The following is a 13,839-nucleotide window of genomic DNA, read 5'->3' on the forward strand; positions in this document are numbered from 1 at the left end:
CGCTACTGTGTAGTCACTATCAATACAAGCGCTGCCCGTAATATTTAGTCAATGATTATGGCACAGACAGGGTTAAATGTCGGTCTCTGCTAGAAGTCCCGCCTCTAACCTAAATATCGCTCCCTGATTGGTTGCCGGTTTCATGATAACTTTCGTGTGATTGGCTGTCCCCAATGTCACTCCTTCTGCTTGTAAAAGCTAGCCTACATGCTAGTTGCTAGCGACCGCACGAGAGATGTTGCAACTGTCAGAGTAAGTTGTAAGTTCTAACTTGTAAGTAAGTGTAAGTTGTCAACATGTTCGGCATTTTTTGTTCATGGCAGACGGGAGCTAGATGGATTTTAATATCAGTGGTGTGATTGACATTGTGTTTGTGTCTGTTTGCGTGCGTGTGTGCTGTAGGTTTTGAAATATGTCAATGAAAAGAAAACTGGATATAAAAGACTTCTTTAGGAGTCAAACTGTAAGTTACTTCAAGGGTGTATAGAGGCTCAACAATATTGAATAATTCAACAATATATCACTCCAGTCACGCCCCCTAGAGTGCTATAATGAGCATATACCATGGACTGGAGTGATATATTGCTTTTATAAAACGGTTACCAATAAACGCAATATGAAAAAGGAATGCTCAATCAATTTATGTAGTTTTATTCAACCAGATATAGATATTATCCAATAAAATAGCCTCACTGTGGAAAAAACAGTCCCACCTATACAGACGTTTGCTCCAAATTAGCACTGCATCTCGTCTTTTCCTCCGCTTTTTTTCCAGGTGAAAGTCAATGCTCAGTCCCCTCTACCATTGTTAACCCTCCCCGGAGGTGAAAGTTAACCTTAAACATGTGAATTCAACTACTTTAGTCCGTTTTTTAACATCGTAAAAACATCAGCTGTCTTTTACTAGGGACTGCAACAGTCCGTTGTCATGGATACATGACAACAACTTCCATTCATAGCAGTCATACGTGCCTGAGGCGCTGTGATAGCCTGCGCTGTGATCAGGCTTTAGAATAGTAGCCGTGCTCAATATTCAAAACACGATTAACAGCTAATCGGATCGCCGGATTTCACCTTTCCGTTTTATTTTTAAAATTATTTTTTAGTTTCATGTATTTGTGTAGAAGTGAGCAACGGTTTGAAAATACCAATGAACAAAACTTTGTGGTGGAAATACAATAAATCTTCACTAGATGATCATGTGATTTTACAATTATAAAATACAATTATTAATCTTAAGTAATATTCATATTTAGTAAAAGCCTTTTTGCTCAGGCAGTAACTGTACCATCAAGCTCTATGGTCATTGTCCTTAATGTATCTGTCATGCATCAACATATTTTTTTGTAAGGTGACAGACAGCAGAGAGGCTGGAGGAGATGGAGGAGGAGAGGCCAGAGAAGTTAGAGGAAGAGAGGCAGGAGGAAGTAGAGAAGGAGAGGCTGGAGATTATTACAGTTCCATCCATCCATCCATTTTCTACCGCTTATTCCCTTTCGAGGTCACGGGGGGCGCTGGCGCCTATCTCAGTTCATTTATGTTTATTTACAATGTTGTATTGCATGAATGTATTTCTGATGTTGTTGATGGACAGTAGGCTATGTTGATTGACAGTATGATGCACACTTGTTGATGGACAGTAGGCTATGTTGATTGACAGTATGATGCACACTTGTTGATGGACAGTAGGCTATGTTGATTGACAGTATGATGCACAGTTGTTGATGGACAGTAGACTATGTTGATTGACAGTATGATGCACAGTTGTTGATGGACAGTAGGCTATGTTGATTGACAGTATGATGCACAGTTGTTGATGGACAGTAGGCTATGTTGATTGACAGTATGATGCACAGTTGTTGATGGACAGTAGACTATGTTGATTGACAGTATGATACACAGTTGTTGATGGACAGTAGGCTATGTTGATTGACAGTATGATGGACAGTTGTTGATGGACAGTAGGCTATGTTGATTGACAGTATGATGCACAGTTGTTGATGGACAGTAGACTATGTTGATTGACAGTATGATACACAGTTGTTGATGGACAGTAGGCTATGTTGATTGACAGTATGATGCACAGTTGTTGATGGACAGTAGACTATGTTGATTGACAGTATGATACACAGTTGTTGATGGACAGTAGGCTATGTTGATTGACAGTATGATGCACAGTTGTTGATGGACAGTAGACTATGTTGATTGACAGTATGATGCACACTTGCACTAAAGAGTAAAGATGAGAACTCTTCCAAGTTGTCTCCTTTGCTTTCATTTTAGTTGATTTGCCCTACAACATCTGCAAGACGTGAAATTATGATTGCTAATGTAAAAAAAAAAAAGTAAACTTTCAGAGTGCAGCCTTGGAGCACTTTTGTGTCCCCACCAATCTCAAAATCAAACCTACTCCCTTGATTTAGTATGCGCCTGCCTAGAATTACTGCCGGGTCAAACTTGTTTCGCAAAATAATTTGCGCATGTTTAGCATTACCGCCGGCTCAGGATTAACGCCGGGTCAAACTCGTTTCGCAAAATATTATTTTTATTAGTGCATGTCTAGAATTTCCACCGGGTCAAACTCGTCACGTCACGAGTGACACTTCACCTGTCATCATTTTCAAAATGGAGGAGGCTGATTTCAATCATTTGAAATCGCATAAAGGGAAGAAGATTAAGAGCTATTCAGTAGGATTTAAGGTCCAAGCTATTGAATGTGCTAAAAAGAACAGTAAGAAGCTATGTTTTATTAATATACCGTAGCTGCGTGTGTCAAATATGAGTCATTATATGACTCAGGCCACCTGGTGGTAGAGGGCGCTAGTGATCCTTCTTGCGACTACTCGGCTGCAGAAGAAGTGACAACAAGCAGCAGGTTTGAGCAGCGATCCTTTATTTTTTCCTCTCGCTTGCACTTTTAACATGGAGGATTACATATCTAAAATAAAACGAAGCAGGAGGCAATAAAGGAAGATCTCCATCGAGACAGAGAGACTTTTAAAACTGAAGAAATATAAAAAAGACTTCTATAAACAATAGGGGTGTAAAGGTACACAAAAATTTCGGTTTAGAGGTCACGGTTCGGTTCATTTTTGGTACAGTAAAAATAGAATATATATATATAAATGTGTTTTTTTATTTACCAAATTTGTAAATAATGGCTTTATCCTTTTAACATTGGGTACACTATAATAATTCTGCCCACGTTAATCCACATTAAACTGCCTCAAGTTGTTGCTCAGATTAAATAAAATGACAAAACCTTTCTTCTACATATCAAAAGTGCAACATTAAACAGTTTCAAGTTAACTCATCAGGCTTAATTTATTACAGCATTTGGGAAGCCTGTAGTTGATTTTTATTATGTAAATGTCATATTTGTATCAACATGTGATAGCAGGGACCCTGCCATTCAAAACTAGACTGCTACATTACTAATGATTAATAGAACTATAGCTGAAAAAATAGTACAAAAGCAACAGGAGAGACTATTCATCCCTGAAGACCATGGAGTTCAATGAAATAACAGACAGACAGGGCTTTGTTGCCCCTAACACACACGCACGCACGCACGCACGCACGCACGCACGCACGCACGCACGCACGCACGCACGCACGCACGCACGCACGCACGCACGCACGCACGCACGCACGCACGCACGCACGCACGCACGCACGCACGCACGCACGCACGCACGCACGCACGCACGCACGCACGCACGCACGCACGCACGCACGCACGCACGCACGCACGCACGCACGCACGCACGCACGCACGCACGCACGCACGCACGCACGCACACACACACACAAAGCAAAATTAGCTAATGTTACAATAAAAGCTAACTAGCCTTCACCACAAGCCAGAACTGCGAGTGAGCTGAGCTGCAGTTTAAGTTTCTAGAAAGTCAACGGGCTCATAGTGATGTTTGGAAAGTAGTTGACTTGGAAGTGTTTTTTATAATTTGGGGAGTGTACGATGTCCGCTGCTCCCCTGCTAAACTCATATCCGCTCGACTGAAGCAGTGACTACATGCGTTCTGAATACGCACTGCTATTGGCTGTTACATCGCTCTGAATACGCACTGCTGATTGGCTGTTACATCGCTCTGAATACACCCTGCTGATTGGGTGTTACATCGCTCTGAATACGCACTGCTGATTGGCTGTTACATGGCTCTGAATACACCCTGCTGATTGGGTGTTACATCGCTCTGAATACGCACTGCTGATTGGCTTTGTATGTAACCAATCAAATGGTTGTGTGGGCGGGACAATGCTGGGTGCTCACTGCTCAGACAGAGGCAGAAAGCAGAGCAGCTTGTGAAGACTTTCAAACTCGTTCGGTACGCCTGAATACAAATACACGTACTGTTACACCCAAGGGAGTAGGTTTGATTTTGAGATTGGTGGGGACACAAAAGTGCTCCAAGGCAGCACTCTGAAAGTTTACTTTTTTTTTTTTTTTTACATTAGCAATCATAATTTCAGGTCATGCAGATGTTATAGTGTAAAGTAACTAAAATGAAAGCAAAGGAGACAACTTGGAAGAGTTCTCATCTTTACTCTTTAGTGCAAGTGTGCATCATACTGTCAATCAACATAGTCCACTGTCCATCAACAACTGTCCATCATACTGTCAATCAACATAGCCTACTGTCCATCAACAAGTGTGCATCATACTGTCAATCAACATAGCCTACTGTCCATCAACAACATCAGAAATACATTCATGCAATACAACATTGGAAATAAACATAAATGAACTATAATAATCTTTTCCCCAACTTGTGTTTAAATCACTCACAATTTTTCCCTTCATCTACTTCTTTCTATTGCTGCTTTTGTACTGTAAATATGTTACGTGAAACTAAAAAAATTCAAAAAATAAAACGGAAAGGTGAAATCCGGCGATCTGATTGGCTGTTAACCGTGGTTTAAATATTGAGCACGGCTACTATTCTAAAGCCTGATCACAGCGCCTCAGGCACGTATGACTGCTATGAATGGAAGTTGTTGTCATGTATCCATGACAACGGACTGTTGCAGTCCGTAGAAAAAGACAGCTGATGTTTTTACAATGTTAAAAAACGGACTAAAGTAGTTGAATTTACATGTTTAAGGTTAACTTTCAGGGTTAACAATGGTAGAGGGGACTGAGCATTGACTTTCACCTGGAAAAAAAGCGGAGGAAAAGACGAGATGCAGTGCTAATTTGGAGCTAATGTCTGGATAGGTGGGACTATTTTTTCCACAGTGAGGAGTGACAGCGGGGACAGCCAATCACACGTAAGTTAGCATGAAAGCGGCAACCAATCAGGGAGCGATATTTAGGTTAGAGGCGGGACTTCTAGCAGAGACCGACATTTAACCCTGTCTGTGCCATAATCATTGACTAAATATTACGGGCAGCGCTTGTATTGATAGTGACTACACAGTATTGGTAGTGACTACACAGTATTGGTAGGTCACGTGTCCCTAGCATCCCTACCCAATCCTACGCCCTTGGTTACACCCCTAATAAAGAAGTTATCGATGCTTTTGATCAGAAGGAGCTGCGCATGGACGTCATTTATAAGTAAAGGTAAGTCCATAACGTTTTTTTTTTTTTATTAAATGTGCTTTTGGTGATGGTATCCTTACATCACACTCACATTTATAAGCGCAGGCCTAGATTTACCGCATGCCTTTGGTAAGCGCCTGAGTGAGAAGAGATTTTAAAATAATTAGCGGATGCTTGCATTTACCGCATGCCTTTGGTAAACGCAGGAGTGAGAAGAGGTTTTCAATTAATTAGCGCCTCGGCGGCAATTGAAGGAAATACAGTAACCTATGACACAATGTTTTCTGTGATGATGTGTCTGTGCGTTTGTGTGTACCTGCTTTAACTTCCACCGTGCCGTGGTCAGTGCTGCTTTGACCTTTACTGTCCGTTACGGTCAGGGTAAATTTGTACCTGCCCTCCACCAGGTTTCCCAAAAACAAGACTGCTTGGTGATCGGAGTTTTTCAGCACATCCTGTGGAAAAAGCCGTCGTCATGATTGCACATTCAACACCAGTTCTCCAAAGTTGGCGCTGTTATGAAATTATTCGATTCTAAGTCGTCCGTTTTATAAAAGTGGTCATGAAAACTATCAACAAAGTAATGATGTGTTGACTTACCCCGGCCGCGGGGCTGCTGTCGTCTCTGGTCCACAGGTAGCTGACACCACCTTTGTCGTCGGTAGAGTGAGATCCATCTAGGGTGGCTGTTCGCACGGGCAGAGTGACGGAAGGACTGGAAACCACGTGCGCCACGGGAGGCTGGTCCACTTCTATGGAACGTGAACAATTGGGTACGATTATTTTGTGGATTCCAGTGTTCTAAAGCACTGGTTCTCAACCTTTTTTCAGCGATGTACCCCCTGGGAACATGTTTTTAATTCAAGTACCCCCTAATCACAGCAAAGCATTTTTGGTTGAAAAAAAGAGATAAAGTAGTAAAATACAGCACTATGTCATCAGTTTCTGATTTATTAAATTGTATAACAGTGTGAAATATTGCTCATTTGTAGTGGTCTTTCTTGAACTATTTGTAAAAAAAATTATAAAAATAAATATATACTAATTTGAAAAATAAACAAGTGATTCAATTCTAAATGCAGATTTCTCCACATAGAAGTAATCATCAACTTAAAGTGTCCTCTTTGGGGATTGTAATAGAGATCCATCTGGATTCATCAACTTACTTCTAAACATTTCTTCACCAAAAAAGAAATCTTTAACATCAATATTTATGGAACATGTCCACAAACAATCTAGCTGTCAACACTGAATATTGCATTGTTGTATTTATTTTCACAATTTATGAAGTTAAATTCATATTTTGTTGAAGTATTATTCAATAAATATATTTATAAAGGATTTTTGAATTGTTGCTTTTTTTCAATAAATGCATTAATAAAGGATTTTTGAATTGTTGCTATTTTTAGAATATTTTTAAAAAATCTCACGTACCCCTTGGCATACCTTCAAGTACCCCCAGTGGTACGCGTACCCCCATTTGAGAACCACTGTTCTAAAGGCTGTCACTGGTGGTTTCTAAAATCGGGTTATCACCTCTAAAAAAAAAAAAAGTAAATATCCTGTTTCAGAAGTTTTAATAGATAAATATTCTAAAAGTATTATTTTATGCTGTATGATCAATAAAGAAGTATCTTAGGTCTACATTATTCTGCTTTGCTGAATTACAGCCTGATATAATGAGAAAACAGTGCGACACGGTTAGGTCAGTACAGAAATAGCTTCAAAATAAAAGCATGCGTGTACTACTAACAAACAACTAATAACCAACTCAGTGGCCTAGTGGTTAGAGCAGGGGTAGGGAACCTATGGCTCTAGAGCCAGATGTGGCTCTTTTGATGACTGCATCTGGCTCTCAGATAAATCTGAGCTGACATTGCTTAACACGATAATTATGAATAATTTCACTGGTAATCACAGTGCTAAAAATAACGAGCACAATATAAAACATTGTCATGCATTTATATCCATCCATCCGTTTTCTACCGCACCTGTTCAAGAAGTCGCATTCATGGTAAGAAATATTTTATGTCACGATGGGGGGGTTGCAGCTTGCTGCGGGGTCGTTCTCCCAGGAAGGCAGACGGACTACACAGGACATGGCATTTAGGTATAAACATGATTTAATTTTAACTAAAAAAATATACAAAAAAAAATCCCTCACAGTGGAGGCACAACTTGGGCTAAAGAACAAAGCTAATGCATAAACAGACCAAGAACATAAATCAAACAAAACTTACTTGGCATGGCATGAAGCACGAAACTATGGCAAGGCATGAAACAAGTCAGCACAGTGCGACTGACTGGCAAAGACGAGCTTAAATACTGCCTCTGGTTAGTGCTCGGGAAGCAGGTGAGCAGACATTTTGTCCACCAGGGACAGGTGGACAAAATGAGTAACCAAGGTTGAGGTGGGCGGGTTGGGTTGAGTTGGGGAGTATATATTGTAGCATCCCAGAAGAGTTAGTGCTGCAAGGGGTTCTGGGTATTTGCTCTGTTGTGCTTTATGTTGTGTTACGGTGCGGATGTTCTCCCGAAATGTGTTTGTCATTCTTGTTTGGTTCACAGCGTGGCGCATACTTGTAACTGTTAAAGTTGTTTATACGGCCACCCTTTGTGTGACCTATATGGCTGTTGACCAAGTATGCCTTGCATTCACTTGTGAGTGTGAAAAGCTGTAGATATTATGTGATTGGGCCGGCATGCAAAGGCAATGCCTTTAATGCACGCCTCCAATATTGATGTCAGGGAGAAATTCAGGAGAATGGTTGCCCGCCGGGAGATTTTCGGGAGAGGCACTGAAATTCTGGAGTCTCCCGGGAAAATTGGGAGGGTTGGCAAGTATGACTGGGAGACGCAACTGCTCTGTACTTTTCCCTACGTCCGTGTACCACTCCTTACAGCGGCGTTATAAAAAGTCATACATTTTTCTTTTTGAAACCGATAATTTCCGATATTACATTTTAAAGCATTTATCGGCCAATAATGTTGGCAGTCTGATATTATCGGACATCTCTAATCATAGCTTATGTCGACATGAGTAGGTCTGTCCAAGAGGCATCGGCTTAAACAAGTTCCACTGTAATATAAAATACATTTAACTACAAATTGCTTCATTGAATCTTTTTTACATTTTGTGTGCTTTTTTAATTTGTTCTTTCTGTAATTATTCTTTTTGTAATTATGCTTGTATGACAACTTTTAAATGATATTCTAAAGATTGTCAATTGCTTCTTAGATTTTATTTTACTTACGTTCTCGTTATTTTGGCCTTATTTCTTATGACAGCTGTTTTTACACCGAGACACATTTCTTGTAACGTGTAAATGTACTTCACAAAAATAATGATTCTGAAATTATAGCCACCAGCTAGCTATTTTCTTCCTTAGTTTTCAGCTAGCAATTAGCGCGCCAGTTGTCAGTTAGAAATTAATGGCGCAAGCTGATGATTATTAGCACATTAGTTGTCGGCCAGCAATTAGCGCATCAGTTGTCAGCAAGCGATTAGCTAGCAATTAGCGCAGTAGTTACCAGCTAGCTATTAGCAGCGCTGTAATACTATTTTTTAAATACCGTATTTCTTTGAAAACACTGTTTTAGTAGGGGGGTCCCTGCTCCATCTCTATATCAGTTTAGGGGTCTTAGGCCTGTAAAAGGGTGAAGACCCCTGATCTAAACCACAAGAAAGTGTTTTATATGTTAATTAAAATCATCATAAACTTGTGTTAGTTATTTGCAATTGCAAATAAATGACGCCCCCATACCTTCTCTGACGATGACCGTGACCGTGTCGCTACTCTGCAGCTTCCTCTCATCCGTCACAGTCAGGGTGAATTCGTAGGTCCCAACCTCCAGACCGGTCACCGTGGCAACAACACTGTCGGCGTTGTCAATCTTCACACCCTCTGGGCCACTGGCAGAGGAAGACAGAGAAACTGTGACGGAGAGAAATCACTGCAGGAAGGAAGAATTAAGCAAACATAATCTTCTTCTCATACATGTTTGACATATACGGTCATGTCCTCGGCACACATGCTGACGCCAACATCAGCGGCTGTGGACATGACCAAAATCAGGGGGGGGCGGGGAACCACATAAAACCACAACCAAAGTGAAACCGATGTTTTTCCCGGTGGTTAACAGAAAAAATGAATGTGTGCATTCAGAATCCAGGTTATACTGTCATGCCTTCCCATATGCAGATCACGCACTGTGTGCAGGGCCCCTTTTTGCATGAATAAGCGCATGTAAAATGTCAATTAATGCATGACATTTTACCGCCAACATATTCCGAGCCCCTTCCTGCTCCGTTGTTGATGAGAATAGGATGGCCAATTCCCCCAGGTACATCCTCATCATGCCCGGAGGTGCACAGTGGGAATGTCCCAGGAACGTAAGCAACTTTTTCCCAACTATGTCAAATTTGTTGTTTTTCATTATTTATTATTGAGCAAATTATTTCTTATGAACTTGTTCTAGTACAAAACATGCATCAATTTAAATTTGATTTCAAAAGCATTTAAAAATAAATAAATAAATAAAATTTAAGTGACGGCCTTTTGTGTCCCAAATAAGCCAGGGCTGGCATGGCTTGCATTTCTAAGCTGTTTTGCACTAAACAGGACGTTACTGAGTGCATATTTGAATGCGGTGTAATTAGACCAAGGCTCCGTGAACTTTTTGACCCGGGGGCCATATTGGATTAAAAAAAAAAATTTGACCAGGGGCCCAGATCAATTGATTTATCCATATAGCCTGGCCAAATCTATATTATATACCGGTATATATATATATATATATATATATATATATATATATATATATATATATATATATATATATATATATATATATATATATACACACACATACATACATGTGTGTGTATAAACACACACACAAAAAAAAAAAATATATATATATATATATATATATATATATATATATATATATATAAATAATCGGTTTCACTGCAGATTAGACGAATTGCCTTTTCCTTACACTGAACAAAAAAAAGTCATGTCCACTGATTTGTTTAAAAACTCTGCACTCTGGAGTCTATTTTAAGGAAAATAAGTATTTGAACACCCTATTTTGCAAGTTCTCCCACTTAGAAATCATGGAGGGGTCTGAAATGTTGACAGTAGGTGCATGTCCACTGTATGACAGATAACCTAAAAAGAAAAATTCAGAAATCACAATCTATGATTTTTTAACAATTTATTTGTGTGATACAGCTGAAAATAAGTATTTGAACACCAACATTAATATTTGGTAGAGTAGCCATTGTTTGCAATTACAGAGGTCAAATGTTTCCTGTAGTTCTTCAGCAGGTTTGCACAGACTGCAGGAGGGACTTTGTCCCACTCCTCCACACAGATCTTCTCTGGATCAGTCAGGCTTCTGGGCTGTCGCTGAGTAACACAGACTTTCAGCTCCCTCCAAATATGTTCAATTGGATTTAGTTCTGCAGTCTGGCTAGGCCACTCCGGCACCTTGATATGGTTCTTATGAAGCCCCTTCTTGGTTTTCCTGGCTGTGTGCTTTGAGTAATTGTCATGTTGGAAGATCCAGCCACGACTCATCTTCAATGATCTGACTGAGGAAAGGAGGTTTTTGGCCGAAATCTCACAATGCATGGCTGCAGTCATCCTCTCCTTAATACAGTACAGTCGTCCTGTCCCATGAGCAGAAAAACACCCCCAAATCATGATGCTACCACCCCCATACTTCAGAGCAGGGATGGTGTTCTTGGGATGGTACGCATCATTCTTCTTCCTCCAAACACGCATAGTGGAATTATGACCAAAATGGTAAATTTTGGTCTCATTTGTCCACAAAACTTTCTCCCATGACTCTTCTGGATCATCCAAATTGTCATTGAGAGACTTAAGACGGGCCTTAACATGTTCTGGTTTAAGCAGGGGAACCTTCCTTGCCATGCATGATTTCAAACCATGATGTCTTAGTGTATTACCAACAGTCACCATGGAAACAGTGGTCCCAGCTCTTTTCAGGTCATTGACCAAGTCCTGCCGTGTAGTCCTGGGCTGATTCCTCACCTTTCTTGGCATCATTGAGACCCCACCGGGTGATATCTTGAATGGGGCTCCACTCCCATTGAGATTGAGCGTCATGTTTAGCTTCTTCCATTTTCTAATGATTGCTCCAACAGTGGACCTTTTTTCACCAAGCTGCTTGGCAATTTCTCCAGAGCCCTTACCATCCTTGTGGAGTTGTACAATTTTGTGTCTGGTGTCTTTGGACAGCTCTTTGCTCTTAGCCATGCTGAATGTTTGGGTCTTACTGATTGTATGGGGTGGACAGGTGTCTTTATGCAGCTAACCACCTCACACAGGTGCATCTGATTCAGGATGATACAGTGGAGGAGGAGGACTTTTAAAGGTGGACTAACAGGTCTTTGAGGGTCAGAATTCTAGCTGCTAGACAGGTGTTCAAATACTTATTTTCAGCTGTATCACACGAATAAATTGTTAAAAAAATCATAAATTGTGATTTCTGGATTTTTCTTTTTAGATTATCTCTCATACAGTGGACATGCACCTACTGTCAACATTTCAGATCCCTTCATGATTTCTAAGTGGGAGAACTTGCAAAATAGCAGGGTGTTCAAATACTTATTTTCTTCACTGTATATATATATATAAATATATATATACATATATATATATATATATTTTTTTTTTTTCTTTAAAGTTTTTTTTTTTTTTTTTTTACTCGCTGGTCTGTATCCGGCCCGCAGGCCGTAGCTTGGGGACCACTGAACAAGAAAATGGCAATGTTGTGTTTTAATGCTGCTTATGTTGACAATACTACAACAGAAGTCGACATAAGGGCACTGCTTTTTCATTGAAATGACCTCTTTTGTTGTCAAATGTTCCAATGACAACAGCCATTGACCATGTATGTCGACATCAACTTAACCGGGCACATTTTAGTAAGATGACGGTGGGCTGGGACTTTTGCTGGACGGTATCACGAGATGATGCATGGATGTATGCTTCAGTCAATCACTGACCTGCTCTGTTTCCAGTGGAAGGTGACGATCTTCTGGTCATCCCTGCTCTTACTGCCATCAAGCGTAGTTCGATCAACTGGCAGCGTCAGTTCCTTTTCGGGCCCCGCGTCTGCTTTTGGTGGCTTATTGTTTTCTGGAGGCAATATGAGAAAGCACATAAGAATCCATCTTTCATGACAATCACGCAATTGTGTGAGGATGAGTACAAAATAGGCACCCACCAAATTCCATTGGTACTACTTCAGTTCGATCCACGTAAAACCAAACGGTGCCTTTTTTCAATACCTTAGTTCAGGGGTGTCGAACAAGTTTTCATGGAGGGGCCACATTGCAGTCATGGCTGCCCTCAGAGGGTCGCTTCTAACAGTGAATGCAAAAATATAAAAGTATATTGGCCTCATGATATGTCCATGGATGAAGTGCTGGCTGTCCAGAACTGGGACCCGGGGTGGACCGCTCGCCTTTGCATCGGTTGGGGACATCTCTGCTGACCTGTCTCCTCTCGGCCCCACTATGGATTGGACTCTCACTATTATATTAGATCCACTATGGACTGGACTTTCACAATATTATGCTAGACCCACTTGACGTCCATTGCACCGGTCTCCCCTAGAGGAGGGGAGGGGTCACCCACATCTGCGGTCCTCTCCAAGGTTTCTCCCTGATATGGGATCTGAACAGAGGATGTCGTTGTGGCTTGTGCAGCCCTTTGAGACACTTGTAATTTAGGGGTATACAAATAAACATTGATTGATTGATATTATTGCCTCTACATTTGGTTATTTGATTTTTGTACATACAAATTGATGGATAACTTACTTTGAAATTGTAAGTCAAGGTGACAAGCAGATATTTATTATTATTTTTAGTAACTATTTTTATCACATTCGAATCTAATTTTTTTTTAGTCATTTGAAAAAAAATAAATTTTTTTTGATAAATTAAGAAAAAAACATTTTTCAGGCCATCTGTATGCTGACTTGGTGCATGATTGTGTCATACGCCAGCAACCAAAAGGAGATTTTGTAACCTGATTGCTGTTTTTTTTAAGGCGTTATTATACTAAATAATACATTGCAAAAATCAGTTTGAATCGGGAACACTTGAATCAAGTATCAATTATGAATCAAATCCTCACCCCAAATATCGGAATCAATGGCAAGGCGCCCAAAGATTCACACCAATAACAATTGAATATTTGTATATATATATATATATGTTTCTAACATATGAAACG

General features: G+C 40.2%; 1 protein-coding gene across 2 annotated transcripts in view; it reads right to left on the minus strand.

Moving 5' to 3' along the window:
- The window catches only part of LOC133539570 (dyslexia-associated protein KIAA0319-like protein), a 56,370-nt gene that overhangs the window by 12,057 nt on the left and 30,474 nt on the right, over positions 1 to 13,839 (minus strand). For both annotated transcript variants that reach the window (XM_061881579.1, XM_061881578.1), the window contains exons 16-19: positions 12,603 to 12,735; positions 9,328 to 9,476; positions 6,164 to 6,315; positions 5,880 to 6,018 (exon numbers count right to left, since the gene is read on the minus strand). In XM_061881579.1, the coding sequence (XP_061737563.1) occupies positions 5,880 to 6,018; positions 6,164 to 6,315; positions 9,328 to 9,476; positions 12,603 to 12,735 (573 nt within the window). The remainder of the gene's footprint in view (positions 1 to 5,879; positions 6,019 to 6,163; positions 6,316 to 9,327; positions 9,477 to 12,602; positions 12,736 to 13,839) is intronic.

The sequence above is a fragment of the Nerophis ophidion genome, linkage group LG21 (assembly GCF_033978795.1).
Source record: "Nerophis ophidion isolate RoL-2023_Sa linkage group LG21, RoL_Noph_v1.0, whole genome shotgun sequence".
NCBI classification, from domain to species: Eukaryota; Metazoa; Chordata; class Actinopteri; order Syngnathiformes; family Syngnathidae; genus Nerophis; species Nerophis ophidion.